The sequence below is a fragment of the Dendrobates tinctorius genome, unplaced genomic scaffold (genome assembly GCF_039654945.1).
Source record: "Dendrobates tinctorius isolate UK_male_01 unplaced genomic scaffold, ASM3965494v1 ptg000020l, whole genome shotgun sequence".
NCBI classification, from domain to species: Eukaryota; Metazoa; Chordata; class Amphibia; order Anura; family Dendrobatidae; genus Dendrobates; species Dendrobates tinctorius.
Window position 1 is genome coordinate 2,039,128 of NW_027361688.1, and position 20,868 is coordinate 2,059,995.

Below are 20,868 nucleotides of genomic sequence, written 5' to 3' on the forward strand. Positions count from 1 at the left end.
GATAGAGAGTCCTTTCTTTCTAACTTTCTCTCCCCTGTTTTCTTCCTATCTCCTCCTCTTTTTCTCTTACCCCTTTATTCACATCCCCTGTCTCTATCCTGAACTATTTTTGTGTAGTCCTCCCCCTTTATATCCTACTTCAGCACTTTTTCTTCCTTTCCCCTCCGTTTCTTTTCCTTTCTCTTACTTTCCCTTCCCTTTCTCTTCCTATTCTCTTTTTTTTTTCTTCCTTTCCCCTCCCTTTCTTTTCCTTTCTCTTACTTTCCCTTCCCTTTCTCTTCCTATTCTCTTTTTTTCTCTTCCTTTCCCCTCCCTTTCTTTTCCTTTCCCCTCCCTTTTTCTTCCCTTCCTCTTACTTTTCCTTTCCCCTTCCTTTCTCTTCTTACCCATTCTTTTCCCCTTCCTTTCCCCTCCCTTTCTCTTTTTCACATTCTTTTCCCCTCCCTTTCTCTTCCTTTCCCCTCCCTTTCTCTTTCTTTCTTCTTTTCCCCTCCTTTTCTCTTTGTTTTCCCTCCCTTTCTATCGTCTCCCCTTTCTCTTGTCTTTTCAGCTTTGCCTATTTTTTTTTTTTGTATCTCCTCCCTTATTTATCACCTCCCTTTCTCTGTGTCCCTGCCCCTTTATCTTTCGTTTGTTATTGTCTTTTCTACCTTATCCCTACTCTCTCTTTTCACTATCACCTCCCTTTTCTCTTCATCTCCTCCTTTTTTAGGCAATCAATGGACCTTTATCCCCTACCCTTTTTTCTATTACCTCTTCTATCACCCTTCTTTCTCATGCTCACTATCTGCCCCCCATTTTCCTCTATCTCCTTCCCTATTTCTTCCTCCCATTGTCTTTCTTTTGCCTCTTCTATCTTAACCTTTCTTTTTCTTTCCCTTCCTGTTCTTTCTATAGTCTCACTTTTACATCTATTCCTCCCCCTTAATCCCCTGTCCTTTTTTTATTGTCTGTTGTATCTCAGTTCTCTCGGTACCTTTCCCTTTCTATCATCTTTCCTTTATCGATGTCTCCTTCCCTTTTCTGCTATCTCCTTCACTATCAATCTATCCATGCTACTATATCTTTTGTTTTTCTTTCTATTGCCTCTCCTATCTCAACCCTTCTCTTTCTACCTCTCCCTTTCTTTTTGCCACACCTTTTTCTCTGTCTCCTCCCCTTCTATCGCCTCCTTTGAAGATCTATCCTTGCCCTTTTATCCCCTCCATTTTTATCTATCCTTGCCTCTTTATCCCTTCCCCTTTTTTTCTCTTGCCTCTTCTATCAAATCTTCTCTCTCTCCTCCTCTTTTACTACCTGTATCCTCCCTTTCTCTCTTCCCCTTTTTGTTTATCCCTGTCCCTTTGTCCCCTCCCGTTTTCCTTCTCTTGCCTTTTCTAACTCACCCCTTCTTCTTATTTCCCCTCCTATGCTCTCTTTCACGTCTCCTTTCCTCTATTTCCTCCCCATTTCTATATATCCCTGCCCATCTGTATTTTCCTTTTTTTTTCTATTGCCTTTTATCCCAATATTTTCCTCCCTTTCTTTCATCCCTTTTTCTTTGTCTCCTTCCCTTTCCCTCTTTTCCTCCTCTTTATATGCATCCCTGCCCCTTTTTTCTTTCCATTGAATCTTCTAGCTCATCCTTTCTCTAATTCCCTCTCCCTTGCTCTCTATCCCTTTATCTCTGTCTCTTCCCCATTTGTTGTCTCCTCCCCTTTTCTGTCTATCCCTGACCCTTTATTTAATCCCCTTTCTTTCTATTACCTCTTCTATCTCAGCTTTTCTCTTTCTACCTCTCCCTTCTCTGTTTATCTCATCCCCTTTTCCTAATTCTCCTCCCCTTTTCTTACCTTTTTTCAAACCCCCCTTTTCCTATATATCCTCCCATTTCCTTATGTTTTCCTATCTTCTCCCAGTCTCCTATTTCCTCCCCTTTTCTTACCTGTTTTTTCTATCTCCTCCCCTTTTCCTATATCGCCTGCCCTTTTCTTATCTGTTTTCCTATCTCCTCCCCTTTTCTTATTGTTTTCCTATTTCCTCCCCTTTTCTTACCTGTTTTTTCTGTCTCCTCCCCTTTTCCTATATCTCCTCCCCTTTTCCTATATCTCCTCCACTTTTCTTATCTTTTTCCTATCCTCCCACTTTCTTATATCTCCTCCCATTTTCTTACCTGTTTTTTCTATCTCGTCCCCTTTTCCTATATCTCCTCCTCTTTTCTTACCTTTTTTTCTATCCCCTCTCCTTTCTCTATGTCCCCTCCCCCTTTCTGCTTATCTCCTCCTCTTTTCCTGTTTCCTCGCCTTTTCCTAGATATCCTCCCCTTTTCCTTTGTCTCCTCCCCTTTTCTTACCTTTTTCCTATATCTCCTCCCCTTTTCCTATATTGCCTCTCCTTTTCCTATATCCCCTCTCCTTTTCTTACTTTTTTCTATCTCCTCTCCTTTCTCTGTCCCTTCCCCCTTTCTGCTTATTTCCTCGCCTTTTCCTAGATCTCCTCCCCTTTTCCTAGATCTCCTCCCCTTTTCCTAGATCGCCTCTTTTTCCTAGATCACCTCTCTTTTTCCTATATCGCCTCTCTTACCTTCCTTTTCTTTTCTAATGCTATTATTTATACACTTGTCCTGTGATTTCTCCCTCTGTCCTTCCGCATTACTTTACACTGCTGCTCGACCTGCTCTGATTACCTGCTGTATATAAGCACGAGCCCAGCAGAAAGTCGGCACCTAGAAGAGCAAGAAGCTTGAAACTTTTGAGACTTGTTTCTGAGCAAAATGTCCAAACAACGAAACACAAATTCCCAATTATAAAGTTCTGACAAAGCTCGGCGCGGCGCAATTACACGCGGGGATTTATTTTTAGCGATCGTATTGACCCAATTTGGGAGAATGCAGCCCCAGATTGAGCATTTTGTAAGGCGATAATGTATTTTGCTTACAGATTCTATAATTGCCGCATGTAGGAGGGAGACATACGAGGAGCCAGATCTGCTCAGCCGATTACATCCTGCGCCTCGTACGAGCCCTCCTCGTCTTCTGCCGCACTTTACACCCTGATCCAAATAATCACACGGTGTCACCGACGGAGCCAATTTCCCAGAAATTAAAAAGAAATTGTTGATTTTGCAGCCGGTAATTTTCCTCCGTCTGAAATTAGTAAATTTTGTTTTAATAACTTAAATGAATTTATTTATTACGGATGCGCGGCTCATTTATAACGTAATTGCTTGTTTGGGTTGGATGTAACTTTATTTTGGAGCTCATCCAAGGACATAAACCGCAGGTGACACAGCCCCTCTATGTAAAAAAAAAAAAAATCCATTAAAGGGTGATTCCACTTTGTTTTGTTTTTTTGCAGAAACTATTTGGGTGTTGCTTAAGTAACAATTCCTTAATATAATGTTATTACGAGAATCGCTCCTGATAGTTGCCATTGAGATCCAACGCAAGAGTTTTGGTGGGGGGAAAAAAATGGAAGTTGCCGTTGTTTAGCTTGTCACAGCTCCGCCCCTTTACTACAGAGCTCTTGTTGATCATGTGACCTTTGCTGTCCAATAACTGCTCGACTTCTGTTGTAAAGCTTTGTGATCACTAATATGGCGGCGGCTGACGTGTTATAATCGAAGACCACAGACCCCCAAGCCGTTCCCAGGAGAGGAGAGCTGATTGGTGCTCAGGTAGTTGGAGGGGCGATTTATGGGGGGCTTTAATATTTCATATAGTGCCCACGTTAATACCAAGTTCATATATAATAAAATCATACAGTGCCATATCTGTAGCGACATACATGGCACATATTAGTAGTTTTATACAGTTAGTGCCCATATCGATAGAGCCAGTCATTACTCATTATGGTAGTAATTCCATGCAGTTTCTATAGCAATAATATCATATAATGTCCATTTCAGTTGTGCCGTTCAGTATCCATAGTACTCATGTCATACAGTGCCAATGTCAGTAGTGCTATATAGTGTCTTATCACTAGTACCGTACAGTACCTATATCAGTAGTGCCATACAATACCCCTATCAGTAGTGCCATACAGTGCCTGTATCAGTAGTGCCGTACAGTACCCGTTTCAGTAGTGCCATACAGTGCCTGTATCAGTAGTGCCGTACAGTACCCATATCAGTGGTGCCGTACAGAACCCTATATCAGTAGTGCCATACAATACCCCGATCAGTAGTGCCGTACAGTACCTGTATCAGTAGTGCCGTACAGTACCCTGTATCAGTAGTGCCATACAATACCCCTATCAGTAGTGCCGTACAGTACCTGTATCAGTAGTGCCGTACAGTACCCTGCATCAGTAGTATCAAGCATCTCTATTCTTCCGACAGGTATGTTCATCCACCCAGCTCTCCTGCTCTCTGTCTATGAAGTGCACATAGTCCATCACCCAGCTTTGCACATAGACTTGCCTCTGCACCTAGCATTTACATGGTATGCCTTTCAGCTAACCCCAGCGTTATTTATGACCTTGTTTACTCTGGCTTGATCATATGCATCTGGTCCACTCTTAATTGTGTGACCAAGATGAGCAGAGTCCACTCCTCTCTGCTTCACACCTGACTGCACTTAGTTGTACATATATTGCATAGCTCAAGTCTGCAGTGTGATTCCTATAAGTGTGTTCTAGAAGTGTGAAGAAAAATTTTAGAATTAAAGCCAGAATTGAACCAGAAGGGAACTGAAGGTAACTGTACACAGTCACTGTAAACAATGTTTCTATTTGTTTTCACTTTCACCCCAATAATTCTTCACTTTCTGCTAATTCCCCTAATCCCTACTCCTAGTAAGGAACTGTTCATCTCTTCTTCAATCCTCCCCATCCACCTCACCTCCTCCTCAAAACTGTTCCTTAACATACAATCCTCTGTCTCCAAACACAGACAGCCCCCTCATGCCCTCTCCTGCTCCCACCTGCTAACACTTTCTCTGCTCCTTCTCACGGCTGGCGATATCTCTCCAAATCCTGGTCCTCCTCACCACATTCCCACAGTCATTTCTACCTCCCATCCACGCTCTATCACAACCTTCCGTAACCACTCCAACCTTATACCCATTCCCCCCAGCCCCCGCTTCCCCAGTCCCACTAACAGGAGCTCTGTGGAACGCTCGCTCTGTCTGCAACAAGATTTCCTACATCCATGATCTTTTTGTTACTACCAAACTTTCCTTCCTCGCCATCACCGAAACCTGGCTCACCCCTTCTGACACAGCCTCTCCTGCTGCACTTTCATATGGTGGCTTCCACCTTTCTCACACACCCCGCCCCAGCAGCAAACATGGCGGAGGAGTTGGTTTTCTCCTGTCAGATACCTGCTCCTTCACCCAAATCCCACTGCCACCCTCTGTTACCCTCCCTTCCTTTGAGGTGCACTCTGTGCGCATCTACTCCCCCTCCAACCTCCAACTGGCTGTCATCCCCCGCCCCCCAGGGCCAGCCACCACCTGCTTTGACCACTTCACCACCTGGCTACTTCATTTCCTTTCCGCGGACATCCCTACTATCATCATGGGCGACTTCAACATCCCCATTGACACTTCCCTCTCAGCTTCCACTAAACTTCTATCTCTCACTTCCTCCTTCGGCCTCACTCAATGGTCTTCTACAGCCACCCACAAAGATGGCCACACACTGGACCTCATCTTCACCCGCCTCTGCTCCCTATCTAACCTCTCTAACTCACCTCTTCCTCTCTCTGACCACAACCTTCTCACACTCTCTTCCCTTTCCACTCCATGTCTACAATCCCCACCCCACAAACTTTCACACCCTCGCAGAAATCTTAAACACCTTGACCTACACTCATTCTCTGAATCCCTCCTTCCTCTCACAGATATAAGTTCCTTACACAATGCGGATGACGCTGCTGCTCTATATAACACCACAATAGCTGTAGCTTTGGAATCTGCTGCCACACTTACACATACCAAAGCTCGCAAAATCAACAGACAGCCCTGGCACACCAGCCTGACCAAAGAACTGAGGCAAGCTTCCAGGGCTGCTGAGCGCAGATGGAAAAGATCCCACTCCAACGAGCACTTCATCGCATTCAAACAGTCCCTCACTACTTTCAAGAGCACACTCGCCACAGCTAAACAAACCTACTTCTCATCTCTCATATCCTCCCTGTCTCACAACCCTAAACAGTTATTCAACACCTTCAATTCTCTCCTCCGTCCCCCAGCACCTCCTCCCTCCCCACTCATCTCAGCTGAAGACTTTGCCTCATTTTTCAAGCAGAAGATTGATAACATCAGAGACAGTTTTGGTCAACAACCCCCAGTGCCCTTCCTCCTGACTTCCCAGCCCTCCACCTCCAAAACCAACTTCTCCACCATTACAGAAGATCGACTCTCCACTCTACTCTCAAGATCACATCTCACCACATGTGCACTTGACCCGATCCATTCCCACTTCATCCCAAACCTCACCACAGTCTTCATCCCAACCCTAACCCATCTCTTCAACCTATCACTAACAACTGGTGTTTTCCCCTCAAGCTTTAAACATGCCTCCTTCACACCTATCCTCAATAAGCCCTCTCTTGACCCATCCTCTGCATCTAGCTATCGCCCTATATCACTTCTCCCCTATGCCTCCAAGCTACTGGAACAACACGTCTACCTTGAACTGTCCTCCCATCTCTCTTCTTGCTCCCTCTTCGACCGCTTACAATCTGGCTTCCGGTCACACCACTCCACTGGAACTGCCCTTACTAAGGTCACCAATGACCTCTTAACCGCCAAGAGCAAGCGACACTACTCTGTCCTCCTCCTCCTGGACCTTTCGGCTGCCTTTGACACAGTGGACCATTCCCTATTATTACAGACCCTCTTATCCCTTGGCATCACAGACTTGGCCCTATCCTGGATCTCTTCATACCTAACAGACTGGACATTCAGTGTCTCCCACTCACACACCACCTCCTCACCTCGCCCCCTATCTGTCGGAGTCCCACAAGGTTCAGTCCTAGGACTCCTGCTCTTCTCCATTTACACCTTTGGCCTGGGACAGCTCATAGAATCTCATGGCTTTCAGTATCATCTTTATGCTGATGACACACAGATCTACATCTCTGGACCAGATATCACCTCCCTACTAACCAGAATCCCTCAATGTCTTTCCACTATTTCATCCTTCTTCTCCGCTAGATTTCTGAAACTTAACATGGACAAAACAGAATTCATCATCTTTCTCCCATCTCACGTGACCCCCCCAACAAACCTATCCATTACAGTAAATGGCTGCCCACTCTCCCCAGTCCCACAAGCTCGCTGACTCGGGGTAATCCTTGACGCTGATCTCTCCTTCAAATCACATATCCAAGCCCTTTCCACTTCCTGCCGACTTCAACTCAAAAATATTTCACGAATCCGTTCATTCCTCAACCAAAAATCTGCAAAAACCCTAGTCCATGCCCTCATTATCTCACGCCTTGACTACTGCAACCTCCTGCTCTGTGGCCTCCCCTCTAACACTCTCGCACCCCTCCAATCTATTCTAAACTCTGCTGCCCGACTAATCCACCTGTCCCCCCGCTATTCCCCAGCTTCTCCCCAGTTTCTCCCCTCTGTCAATCCCTTCACTGGCTCCCCATTGCCCAGAGACTCCATTACAAAACCCTAACCATGACATACAAAGCCATCCACAACCTGTCTCCTCCATACATCTGTGACCTCGTCTCCCGGTACTTTCCTGCACGCAACCTCCGATCCTCACAAGATCTCCTTCTCTACTCCCCTCTTATCTCCTCTTCCCACAATCGCATACAAGATTTCTCTCGCGCATCACCCCTACTCTGGAACTCTCTACCACAACATATCAGACTCTCATCTACCATCGAAACCTTCAAAAAGAGTCTGAAGACCGACCTCTTCCGACAAGCCTATAACTTGCAGTAACCACCGATCGACCAAACCGATGCATGACCAGCTCTGCCCTCGCCTACTGTGTTCTCGCTCATCCCTTGTAGATTGTGAGCCTTCGCGGGCAGGGTCTTCTCTCCTCCTATACCAGTTATGACTTGTATTGTTTAACATTACTGTACTTGTTTTTATTATGTATACCCCTCCTTACATGTAAAGCGCCATGGAATAAATGGCGCTATAACAATAAATAATAATAATAATCAGTAGTGCCGTACAGTACCCTGTATCAGTGGTGCCGTACAGTACCCTGTATGAGTAGTGCCATACAATACCCCTATCAGTAGTGCCATACAGTACCCTGTATCAGTAGTGCCGTACAGTACCCTGTATCAGTGGTGCCATACAATACCCCTATCAGTAGTGCCATACAGTACCCTGTATCAGTGGTGCCATACAATACCCCTATCAGTAGTGCCGTACAGTACCTGTATCAGTAGTGCCATACAATACCCCTATCAGTAGTGCCGTACAGTACCCTCTATCAGTAGTGCCGTACAGTACTCTGTATCAGTGGTGCCGTACAGTACCTGTATCAGTAGTGCCGTACAGTACCCTCTATCAGTAGTGCCGTACAGTACTCTGTATCAGTGGTGCCATACAATACCCTGTATCAGTAGTGCCCTACAGTACCCTGTATCAGTAGTGCCCTACAGTACCCTGTATCAGTAGTGCCGTACAGTACCTGTATCAGTAGTGCCATACAATACCCCTATCAGTAGTGCCGTACAGTACCCTGTATCAGTAGTGCCGTACAGTACCCTGTATCAGTAGTGCCGTACAGTACCCTGTATCAGTGGTGCCGTACAGTACCCTGTATCAGTAGTGCCATACAATACCCCTATCAGTAGTGCCGTACAGTACTTGTATCAGTAGTGCCGTACAGTACCCTGTATCAGTAGTGCCGTACAGTACCCTGTATCAGTAGTGCCATACAGTACCCTCTATCAGTAGTGCCGTACAGTACCCTCTATCAGTAGTGCCGTACATTACCCTGTATCAGTAGTGCCGTACATTACCCTGTATCAGTAGTGCCGTACAGTACCCTGTATCAGTAGTGCCGTACAGTACCCTGTATCAGTAGTGCCGTACAGTACCCTGTATCAGTGGTGCCGTACAGTACCCTGTATCAGTGGTGCCGTACAGTACCCTGTATCAGTGGTGCCGTACAGTACCCTGTATCAGTAGTGCCATACAGTACCCTGTATCAGTAGTGCCATACAGTACCCTCTATCAGTAGTGCCGTACAGTACCCTCTATCAGTAGTGCCGTACAGTACCTGTATCAGTAGTGCCGTACATTACCCTGTATCAGTAGTGCCGTACAGTACCCTGTATCAGTAGTGCCGTACAGTACCCTGTATCAGTAGTGCCGTACAGTACCCTGTATCAGTAGTGCCGTACAGTACCCTGTATCAGTGGTGCCGTACAGTACCCTGTATCAGTGGTGCCGTACAGTACCCTGTATCAGTGGTGCCGTACAGTACCCTGTATCAGTAGTGCCATACAGTACCCTCTATCAGTAGTGCCGTACAGTACCCTCTATCAGTAGTGCCGTACAGTACCCTGTATCAGTAGTGCCGTACAGTACCCTGTATCAGTAGTGCCGTACAGTACCCTGTATCAGTAGTGCCGTACAGTACCCTGTATCAGTATCATTCAAAATAATGTAGAAGCCATCCCGCCACGTCACGGCAACCCTTGTGGGACAGTCCTAACTCTTGTATTTAAAACCTTTCCACTTGTCAAGTGACGTAAATGTGAACAAGGACAGAGGGACTGAACCACCAGTAATAGTATAGGCCAGACAGGATGGATTTTCCAACTCAGAAACAGGGCGGTCACACCCTTATATGCACAGAATGCACAATGAAACAAATGGGAAACTGGGTCTGAGCAGAAAAAGTAAATTAATGTGCATGCAAACGTAATTGCATATGAACACATGACCTTTACACAGAGAAAACCAAAAGCAAAACACAAAACAAATATCCTGGAATAAAAAAGTAAAAAAATATATTGCAAAAATTGCATGAAGGTAGTAATAATAGTAATAATAAGGGTATTTAGTTAACATAATTTTGATCAAAATAATGTAGAAGCCATCCCGCCACGTCACGGCAACCCTTGTGGGACAGTCCTAACTCTTGTATTTAAAACCTTTCCACTTGTCAAGTGACGTAAATGTGAACAAGGACAGAGGGACTGAACCACCAGTAATAGTATAGGCCAGACAGGATGGATTTTCCAACTCAGAAACAGGGCGGTCACACCCTTATATGCACAGAATGCACAATGAAACAAATGGGAAACTGGGTCTGAGCAGAAAAAGTAAATTAATGTGCATGCAAACGTAATTGCATATGAACACATGACCTTTACACAGAGAAAACCAAAAGCAAAACACAAAACAAATATCCTGGAATAAAAAAGTAAAAAAATATATTGCAAAAATTGCATGAAGGTAGTAATAATAGTAATAATAAGGGTATTTAGTTAACATAATTTTGATCAAAATAATGTAGAAGCCATCCCGCCACGTCACGGCAACCCTTGTGGGACAGTCCTAACTCTTGTATTTAAAACCTTTCCACTTGTCAAGTGACGTAAATGTGAACAAGGACAGAGGGACTGAACCACCAGTAATAGTATAGGCCAGACAGGATGGATTTTCCAACTCAGAAACATTAATTTACTTTTTCTGCTCAGACCCAGTTTCCCATTTGTTTCATTGTGCATTCTGTGCATATAAGGGTGTGACCGCCCTGTTTCTGAGTTGGAAAATCCATCCTGTCTGGCCTATACTATTACTGGTGGTTCAGTCCCTCTGTCCTTGTTCACATTTACGTCACTTGACAAGTGGAAAGGTTTTAAATACAAGAGTTAGGACTGTCCCACAAGGGTTGCCGTGACGTGGCGGGATGGCTTCTACATTATTTTGATCAAAATTATGTTAACTAAATACCCTTATTATTACTATTATTACTACCTTCATGCAATTTTTGCAATATATTTTTTTTACTTTTTTATTCCAGGATATTTGTTTTGTGTTTTGCTTTAGTACCCTGTATCAGTAGTGCCGTACAGTACCCTGTATCAGTAGTGCCGTACAGTACCCTGTATCAGTAGTGCCGTACAGTACCCTGTATCAGTCGTGCCGTACAGTACCCTGTATCAGTGGTGCCGTACAGTACCCTGTATCAGTAGTGCCCTACAGTACCCTGTATCAGTAGTGCCCTACAGTACCCTGTATCATTAGTGCCCTACAGTACCCCTATCAGTAGTGCCGTACAGTACCCTCTATCAGTAGTGCCGTACAGTACCCTGTATCAGTGGTGCCGTACAGTACCCTCTATCAGTGGTGCCGTACAGTACCCTGTATCAGTAGTGCCCTACAGTACCCTGTATCAGTGGTGCCGTACAGTGCCTGTGTCAGTAGTACCGTACAGTACCCTGTATCAGTAGTGCCATACAATACCCCTCAGTAGTGCCGTACAGTACCCGTATCAGTAGTGCCATACAATTGCCGTACAGTACCCTGTATCAGTAGTGCCGTACAGTGCCTGTGTCAGTAGTGCCGTACAGTACCCTGTATCAGTAGTGCCATACAATACCCCTATCAGTAGTGCCGTACAGTACCCTGTATCAGTAGTGCCATACAATTGCCTTACAGTACCCTGTATCAGTGGTGCCGTACAGTGCCTGTGTCAGTAGTGCCGTACAGTACCCTGTATCAGTAGTGCCATACAATACCCCTATCAGTAGTGCCGTACAGTACCCTGTATCAGTAGTGCCATACAATACCCCTATCAGTAGTGCCGTACAGTACCTGTATCAGTAGTGCCATACAATACCCCTATCAGTAGTGCCGTACAGTACTTGTATCAGTAGTGCCGTACAGTACCCTGTATCAGTAGTGCCGTACAGTACCCTGTATCAGTAGTGCCATACAGTACCCTGTATCAGTGGTGCCGTACAGTACCCTGTATCAGTAGTGCCGTACAGTACCCTGTATCAGTAGTGCCATACAGTACCCTGTATCAGTGGTGCCGTACAGTACCCTGTATCAGTGGTGCCGTACAGTACCCTGTATCAGTAGTGCCGTACAGTACCTGTATCAGTGGTGCCCTATAGTACCTGTATCAGTAGTGCCGTACAGTACCCTGTATCAGTAGTGCCGTACAGTACCCTGTATCAGTAGTGCCATACAGTACCCTGTATCAGTGGTGCCGTACAGTACCCTGTATCAGTAGTGCCGTACAGTACCCTGTATCAGTAGTGCCATACAGTACCCTGTATCAGTGGTGCCGTACAGCACCCTGTATCAGTAGTGCCGTACAGTACCCTGTATCAGTAGTGCCGTACAGTACCCTGTATCAGTAGTGCCGTACAGTACCCTGTATCAGTAGTGCCGTACAGTACCCTGTATCAGTAGTGCCGTACAGTACCCTGTATCAGTAGTGCCGTACAGTACCCTGTATCAGTGGTGCCGTACAGTACCCTGTATCAGTGGTGCCGTACAGTACCCTGTATCAGTGGTGCCGTACAGTACCCTCTATCAGTAGTGCCATACAGTACCCTCTATCAGTAGTGCCGTACAGTACCCTCTATCAGTAGTGCCGTACAGTACTCTGTATCAGTGGTGCCGTAAAGTACCCTGTATCAGTAGTGCCGTACAGTACCCTCTATCAGTAGTGCCGTACAGTACTCTGTATCAGTGGTGCCGTACAGTACCCTCTATCAGTAGTGCCATACAGTACCCTCTATCAGTAGTGCCGTACAGTACCCTCTATCAGTAGTGCCGTACAGTACTCTGTATCAGTGGTGCCGTAAAGTACCCTGTATCAGTAGTGCCCTACAGTACCCTGTATCAGTAGTGCTGTACAGTGCCTGTCAGTAGTGCTGTACAGTACCTGTATCAGTAGTGCCATACAATACCCCTATCAGTAGTGCCGTACAGTACCTGTATCAGTGGTGCCGTACAGTACCCTGTATCAGTAGTGCCGTACAGTACCCTGTATCAGTAGTGCCGTACAGTACCTGTATCAGTGGTGCCCTATAGTACCTGTATCAGTGGTGCCGTACAGTACCCTGTATCAGTGGTGCCGTACAGTACCCTGTATCAGTGGTGCCGTACAGTACCCTGTATCAGTAGTGCCGTACAGTACCCTGTATCAGTAGTGCCATACAATACCCCTATCAGTATTTCCGTACAGTACCTATATTAATAGTGCTATACAGTGCCATATAGTACTTATATTAGTAATGCCATATGGTGCTCATATCGTTAATACCATATAGTAGCCATAATAATGGTCCAGTACAGACGCTCTATAAATAGCGCCATACTGTGGCTATGCGGGGTTTCAGCATTTTGTCTAATTTCTATAGTATATCCCCCCTGCAGACGTGATTGTACGCAGACGGGAGATGGAAGCGCGACCTCTCGGAGCCGGGAGCGCTGTCATATTTCACTGTCTCTCTGATGGATGACGCAGAACACAGCAGAGGGGAGCTGAACGTGTCGGGCGGTTCGGTATTGTACGCGTCTCACACGCCCTGTGGAAATCCATCAGATCAGAGGTCACCGCATAATTGGTGGTAAACAGTCCCAGGGCCCATAATGGGCGCACGTGCCACGCGGCTGATGCACGAGACTCTTTTATGGCCCCTTAAACTCGGCTGAACCTGGAATCGTCGTTCTCTGCGGCTGATAAACCTTAGTACACATTGTTATCTGGGGCCCGACACGAGGAACGAGGCTCTAACAGACCAAAACCTCCTCATTATCTCTGTACTGTCCTGGATGACACGAGGTGACGGAAATCACTCCAGGGGAAAGGGCGCGGCGCAGGGTGACGAGCGCATAATACCGTATACTTGTATCTGAAATAAACCTCCAATCCCTAAATAATGGAGGGCCCTGGTCACAATAAGGGCCCTGATCTCGAGTATCACTTTTTTTTTTTTTTTTTTGCATCATGCCCATCTCCATCAGCCCCACATACACTTGCGCGAGCGCCACTCGACAGGCGAAACACAGGAACCCCTGTTCTAGACTTTCATCTATGAACCATAGCTGTGAGAGGCTACAAAGGGCGTCTCTCCTCCTGGAGGACCTGACACATCTTTGCATTACTGAGCTAATTTGTGATTTCAATGAGAGCTGTGTAATACCTCTCCTGACCTACGGTGGTGCTGCAGGGAAATCCACAGATTACAGTCAATCACTGGAGGTCCAGACAACCTAGAAACTTGCAACAAATGATGGTGACAGAAGCTATAGGGCTCATCGCTCTTCAGACCCTGCAGCCCTTAGCAATCATTGGAGGGGGAGTGGAGAGACCCCCCCCCATGGATCTTTTTAAAGGCATATATACCCTTTTCCCCTTCCAGGGAGCAGAGATTTTTTGGACACCCCGGTGATGGATGTTGTGACTACATGTTCTCGTTGTGGAATCTACTGCGAGATAAATCTCTCTATTTGCTCTTTTTACAGGAAAAAAACTTGGACTGGTTTCCTCGGATGCGCGCCATGTCCCTCGTCAGCAGTGAGGGCGAAAATGAGCAGAACGAAATCAGGAATTTGCAGGAGAAGCTAGAATCTACGATGAGTCTGGTGAAACAGCTGTCCGGACAGCTTGCTGAACTGAAAGAGCAGGCGAGTAAATGTGGAGTCTGAGGGAATGTACGAAAAACCATAAGGGGGTGGAGAATCAGGTGATCTCTCTTTGAATCCCTATGTCATGCTCCGCCCCCGAGGAGCCTCTATTGAGCATAACAAGGTTTTGTATCAGTTTTGCCTTCACGAATCCAGATGACAACAAAAAAAATGATTGTCTACCAGATTCTTGGTGGTTCATAACAGGGGTCCTGAGTGTAGGGACCGCCTCTTTGATGTCTACATATCCTAATAAGGCATATGAAATGGGGAAGTCTTAGTGAGGTATTGCCTTTAAATGTGAGACTATGGGAGGAGATTGCAGTGGCAAAAGTCATAACCATGGTTTTGATTTGTCAGAATCGTTGTCAGATTACATGGAAGGGGGAGGAGCAATGGTTTTCTAGATTAAGGGAGTCCAACATATGAAATTAGTTTTAGGTTCCATTTATAAAGTAACGGGTGTCAAACTGATTCAGACAAATCTTAATAGACCCCGTTGAAGTTGGCGGGTACCATCAAGGTTCTAGTATTTTTTTATGGCAAAAACTGAACCTTATGAAAAGAGCCAGTTCAAAAACAGGTGCCTAGGGACCATTCACCTTGCTCTAGGAGTGACTACTCTTTTGGTACACAGACACAGAAAGTTCCTTCTGCCGTAGAGTATACTGCCTCCCTATGCCGCACTTGAGGAGAGCTAATTTGCATACTATTTTCCCAAGAATCCCTGCACTAGCTGGATCTCCGGAAGGAGAGACAGTAGTCCCAGAAGCCATGTTCTTCATTGCAAATAATTAGTAAGTTCTTTAAGAAATCTGGATAGTTGAGGGTTAAGGAGCTTGGTGACTGCACCTTGCCATCCCCTGAACCAGCTGACCGCTGCTGTCAGACGACTCTCAGGAGCTGCTCCTGGCCTTGGCAGGAGATGATGCTCTTACTGCTCTGGCTCCAGCGCCCACACTGATAATCAAGTGGCTCTTGCTCGGCTCCACTGAGGAAACTAATTAGTTGTACATGGGTCGTGCAAAGTGCGGGGTCCTATTGGTCCTAAAACACTCCCCCCCTTCCCGATCACTGCTTCTACCGCTGATCAGATCTACACAGTCGCCGTCAGATGAGACAGTTGAAGCCAATGTTTCATAAAGGCAGACCCTTTCCATGTACACCGTTAGGGCATATCGACACCATAGAAGGGTGGGGTCTATTGCTCGGGACCCACTCTCTATTATCCAGGTGTGTCTGACCCACCTTAAACAATCAGCCAATCAAAACGTCCTCTTATCAATCACGTGACCTCCGAGGATCGGACCCTTGATCAGGCGATCAGAAGTGGTGCACAGGGGAATTTACCCAGTAAGGGGTCTGCCTTGAACCCATTGTAAGTTCTAATACATGGCCCCCAACTACTAGGTGCAATTCATAATATATGGGGCCCCTCAGACCCTCTATAGCTATATAGGGCCACAACACGTCACCTCCTGTCCTGTCTAACCTGGGACTATAATTCCTTAATTTCCGCCCTGGTAGGTGACTGATTATGTAATGTTCTGGATTATCAGATGCCAGACTACAGGAATTTCACAGATTTTTTTTTTCTTTTTACAGATGACAGAACAAAGGAAAAATAAGCAGCGTCTGGGATTTCTAGGCTCGAACTCGTCTCACGTCAACCATCATCTCTCTCCACACTGATTCTGCGGGTGAAGCGTAAAAATCTCCGCCATCCCTATGTTATTGCTTTACCTAGGGTGACCGAGGAAGGTGGACTGGTCGAAGCCGCATGGGGCTGATAAAGGGACCACAGCTGCGGATGTAAAAGGGATGAAGTGTGCGTCCCCTTTAAGGGATCTTGTCGCACTCGTCAGCGAGTGATACCGACAGCAGCGCAAAGACTGGATCTAATAAGCGACGACTGCACAACCCGCGCCGTGCCTTTAAGACATGAACAAGGGATCTTCTCGTAAAGACGTTTTGGGGACATTTGCATCATTTTTGCTTTTTCTTTTTTTTTTAATTCCGCTAACGTCTGCGATCGTCCAGCGGCTCATCATGAACTACGTTTCATCATCTCATTACAATGCTAAGAGTTTTTTTAATGCTATCTTAAAGGGATACTCCATACGAATAAAGCATAATACAGTTCCGAATTGATCATATGCAACAGTCAGAATTGTGCTGGGTCAATTCGGGTAGTAAAAGGGGTGTGACTAAGCAAAACCACACCCCAATTTCAAAATATTTGGGGGTGGGACTTAAATGTACTGAAATTTACATGCCGTATACAATGGGTTAAGCTTAATTTGCATAAAGAAGGATGACTCCCTCTAAAGTCGTCTCGTCAGCCAGGGGTTGGGGGATAGGAATTGGGTTTATGCCATGTTTTATGATTTTTTATAGAATTCTGTACATAGAATGTTCCATGAATCAGACCGGGGACCACTGTAAAGACCAGTGCAATAAAAAAAGAATGTATTAGACGATCGCTGTGATTATGATAAAGTATAATGTGACATGAATTAAAGAGCACCTGTCACAAGGTCAAAAGTGACCTTTTTTTTACTCTTATTTTATTCTCGCCTCTCTCCTGAGTATTCCGGTTCTTGTTTTTTGTAAATCCGCCTTACAGTTCGTGAGATATGGGCCTTTTTATATAGCACGCCTTTTTTCCTTCAGCTAGGGGGCGTGGCTCACAGGCTCCTCTGGGGTGTGTCTCTGCATAATTAACTCAGGAACCACGCCCCCTTAGTAAAGACCATGAAATTAGCACTAAACATAAATGAGAATATCTGTTGAACCGTATGGCGGATTTAAAAGAAATAAAAACGTAACATCCAGAGGAATAAAATAAGAGCAAGGACTGGACACTTTTGACTCAGTGAGAGGTACTCCTTAAAGGGGCGGTGATGCAAACATCAGTAGCTTATAATTATTAAAGAAGGGGGTGATATCCGTCACGTGTGTATAACGCCTCTCATAGATAGGTGACATTTAGTGCCACCGACGCACTGTAGCATTCCATTAACAGCCTCAAGACCTGACAACCCCATTTCACTGATTGAGCGCCTTTGCCGGCTGCCGCAGTGTTTTCTTTGACTGGTCTCCCTGAGGTCAGTGACTGTTTCGTGATTTTGGTACACATAGGAGAGCTAATTTTCATATTTTGTTTCCCAAGCTTCCCAGCACCTGTTGCCTCTCCCTAAGTAGAACCAGTATTATTACCTGGCGGTTAGTCGATCATGAGTATACTCGACCGCCACATTGAAAAAAAAGCGAGAGTTTACTAAACGTAACCCGAGCGCTATGGATCTAATAACTGATGGGAGAAATAACCCTCCGGTGGTCCCAGCGGACCCCTCGCTAGGCAGAAAAATTTCCATAACCCTTCTACATAATCTCCCCTTTAATGCAGGATTAACCCCTCGTGTGCTGAAATCGCCATCCACGTCTCCTTTTCTTTCCAGTAAGTGCGGCGGTCGCGCCGTTACTCATCATCCGGAGGTCCGCGTTCTACAATGTGTTTATTCCTTGACATAGCGGCTCCCACCTTATAGAAACATTGATCGGCGGCCGTCTAGACATCCTCTAATAAAAGAGGCTTTGTCGGAGCTGACAAACACGCGGGCGTTCGCTTGGAGAGAGGGGGTGTAAAATGGCTCCGTGCCATGCTATAGCGTAGATTAACTCTCTGCGTCACTTAAAGGGGTATTCTGGTTTTAGCAACGTTCTGGGAATTTGCGCATCTCCTTCCCAGTGCGGTGATCACCAGATCCATCAACAGGGAGCACGTCACCCCCCCTGAAATTCGAAAATTAGTAGGAGGCTGTAGCCACGCCTACTTGACCAACATAGTGGCACATCCCAAAAAAGAGACCTGGGAACAAATTACTGATAAATCTGTTCTTTATTGTCTCGAGATTGTCTGATGCTAAAAATGGTGGTAGTATTAATAATATCAATATTAATCCAACATTAATACGACGTGAAGTATGTCAGATTATCTGATATTGTAAGTTATTTCGTGGGTTTGTTCACTTAATCCATCGCAAGGGAGGGACTTGTGTAAATTTGCATAAAAATAGATATTTATAAGCTGCTCTTAGGAACGGTTATGAGTTAAGCAGGGGTGGGACGGAGGTAAATTTGCATAAAAATAGCTATTTACGAGCGGTTTATAGGGTGGTTCTGAGTTAATCAGGGGTGGGACTTAGGCCAATTTGCATGAAAATATATATTTACAAGCCGGGTTTTTTCTGTTCTGAGTTACGCAGGGGTGGGACTTGTGTATATTTGCATAAAAATATTTATAGACTGTTTATAGGGCAGTTCGGAGTTAAGCATGGGTGGGACTTAAGCACAATTTGAACTTTAAGGGGCGTTTCTTTGTGTAATGGGGCGGAATTTACAAATTACCAGTATGTGACATCACTTTATTCTCTATTTTTGTGGACCTCCTGTTAGGGCCTAAATGTCCCAATTTGTGGAATCTAAATAAATGAACGCTACAGTCCATAAAACCCGGTGGCACCACATTTTTAAATCTGTACTGCAAAAACTAAAACTGGAATCTGATTGGTTGTTATGGGGGCCTCCATTTTGGGGATCATGCGTTAAATTGGCCCCATTGTTGCCCATAGCAACCAATCCATGTTTATTTTCCCAGTGAAATTCAGAAAATGAAAGCTGAAGTCTGATTGGTTGCCACATGGAACACTTCCACTTCCACCAATCAGATTTCAGCTTTAATTTTTCATTCGATGGTTAGTAAATTAAAGCAGCGATGTGATTGGTTGCTATGGGTAACAACTCCAGGGCTTTTCTGACACAAGGCCTAAGCTTTTGGGAAGGATTATGAGTCCTCCTTGAGTTATGGTTGAAGCTCAAACTTCACACCTCGTCCTGTGCATGCCCTAATGACGCGCCCACACAGGAAGCATTATGGTGTAACACACATTCCCTTCCCCCACGCACAGGCGGGAACTCTTTATCTGAGCGCTAGTTGTCCCTGAATGGGAATATTCCTACTTCTGAGAGGTTACGGTGTGAGATATTGAGAAGGTCGTGACCCGTCTGACTGGAAAACCAGATGTTCATCCCCCTTTACTGGAATCTTCATTTCAAAGAAACCACAAGTTTGGATGAACTCGTCTCCATCCTCGAGGAATCCACAAAGATGTCGATGCTCCACAACCGGGACGTCCGCCATAGGTGTTATGTGGAAAAATGGAGCAAATGCAGCCCAGAAATGGCGCTGACTTCTGTATAATATTGCCATATAGTGCTGCTGTATAAAACCGATATAATAGTCCAAATAGTGCCTGGATAATACTGCCACATACAGCTGGGACCCGTGGAAGCGTAGAGTCACGCGAAACAGCCAACATCCAGGACGCTCCAGGACCCTCCCCGTTATACTAATACCACCACTCCATAAATAATACTGCCATACAACACTAAGTAATCCCGGAAAAAGTGCAGATATTAACATCTTAAACAACCCCTACAATATTGCCATTATAATGTCGTGACTAAATTAAAAATAATACTGTAATATTCCGCTACACAGTACTCCGGTGACTTTAGTTTTGGTTCTGTTTGGAAGCTCACCTAGCAATTGCATAAAAAAATAATATATACACAGTACAGACCAAAAGTTTGGACACACCTCATTCAAAGAGTTTTCTTTATTTTCATGACTATGAAAATTGTAGATTCACTCTGAAGGCATCAAAACTATGAATTAACACATGTGGAATTATATAATTAACAAAAAAGTGTGAAACAACAGTAAATACTGTATGTCTTATATTCTAGGTTCTTCACAGTAGCCACCTTTTGCTTTGATTACTGCTTTGCACACTCTTGGCATTCTCTTGATGAGCTTCAAGAGGTAGTCACCGGAAATGGTTTCACATCACAGGTGTGCCCTGTCAGGTTTAATAAGTGGGATTTCTTGCCTTATAAATGGGGTTGGGACCATCAGTTGTGTTGTGCAGAAGTCTGGTGGATACACAGCTGATAGTCCTACTGAATAGACTGTTAGCTGCTTTTTTCTTGCCATAATACAAATTCTAAGTAAAGAAAAACATGTGGCCATCATTACTTTAAGAAATGAAGGTCAGTCAGTCCGAAAAATTGGGAAAACTTTGAAAGTGTCCCCAAGTGCATTGGCAAAAACAATCAAGAGCTACAAAGAAACTGGCTCACATGAGGACCGCCCCAGGAAAGGAAGACCAAGAGTCACCTCTGCTGCGGAGGATAAGTTCATCCGAGTCACCAGCCTCAGAAATCGCAGGTTA

General features: G+C 45.2%; 1 protein-coding gene across 2 annotated transcripts in view; it reads left to right on the plus strand.

Annotated features, from left to right (window-relative positions):
* The window catches only part of ITPR2 (inositol 1,4,5-trisphosphate receptor type 2), a 285,461-nt gene extending 268,412 nt beyond the window's left edge, over positions 1 to 17,049 (plus strand). For both annotated transcript variants that reach the window (XM_073567437.1, XM_073567438.1), the window contains 2 exons: positions 14,411 to 14,572; positions 16,178 to 17,049. In XM_073567437.1, the coding sequence (XP_073423538.1) occupies positions 14,411 to 14,572; positions 16,178 to 16,264 (249 nt within the window). In that variant the 3' untranslated portion in view covers positions 16,265 to 17,049. The remainder of the gene's footprint in view (positions 1 to 14,410; positions 14,573 to 16,177) is intronic.
* Positions 17,050 to 20,868: the final 3,819 nt, after the last annotated feature.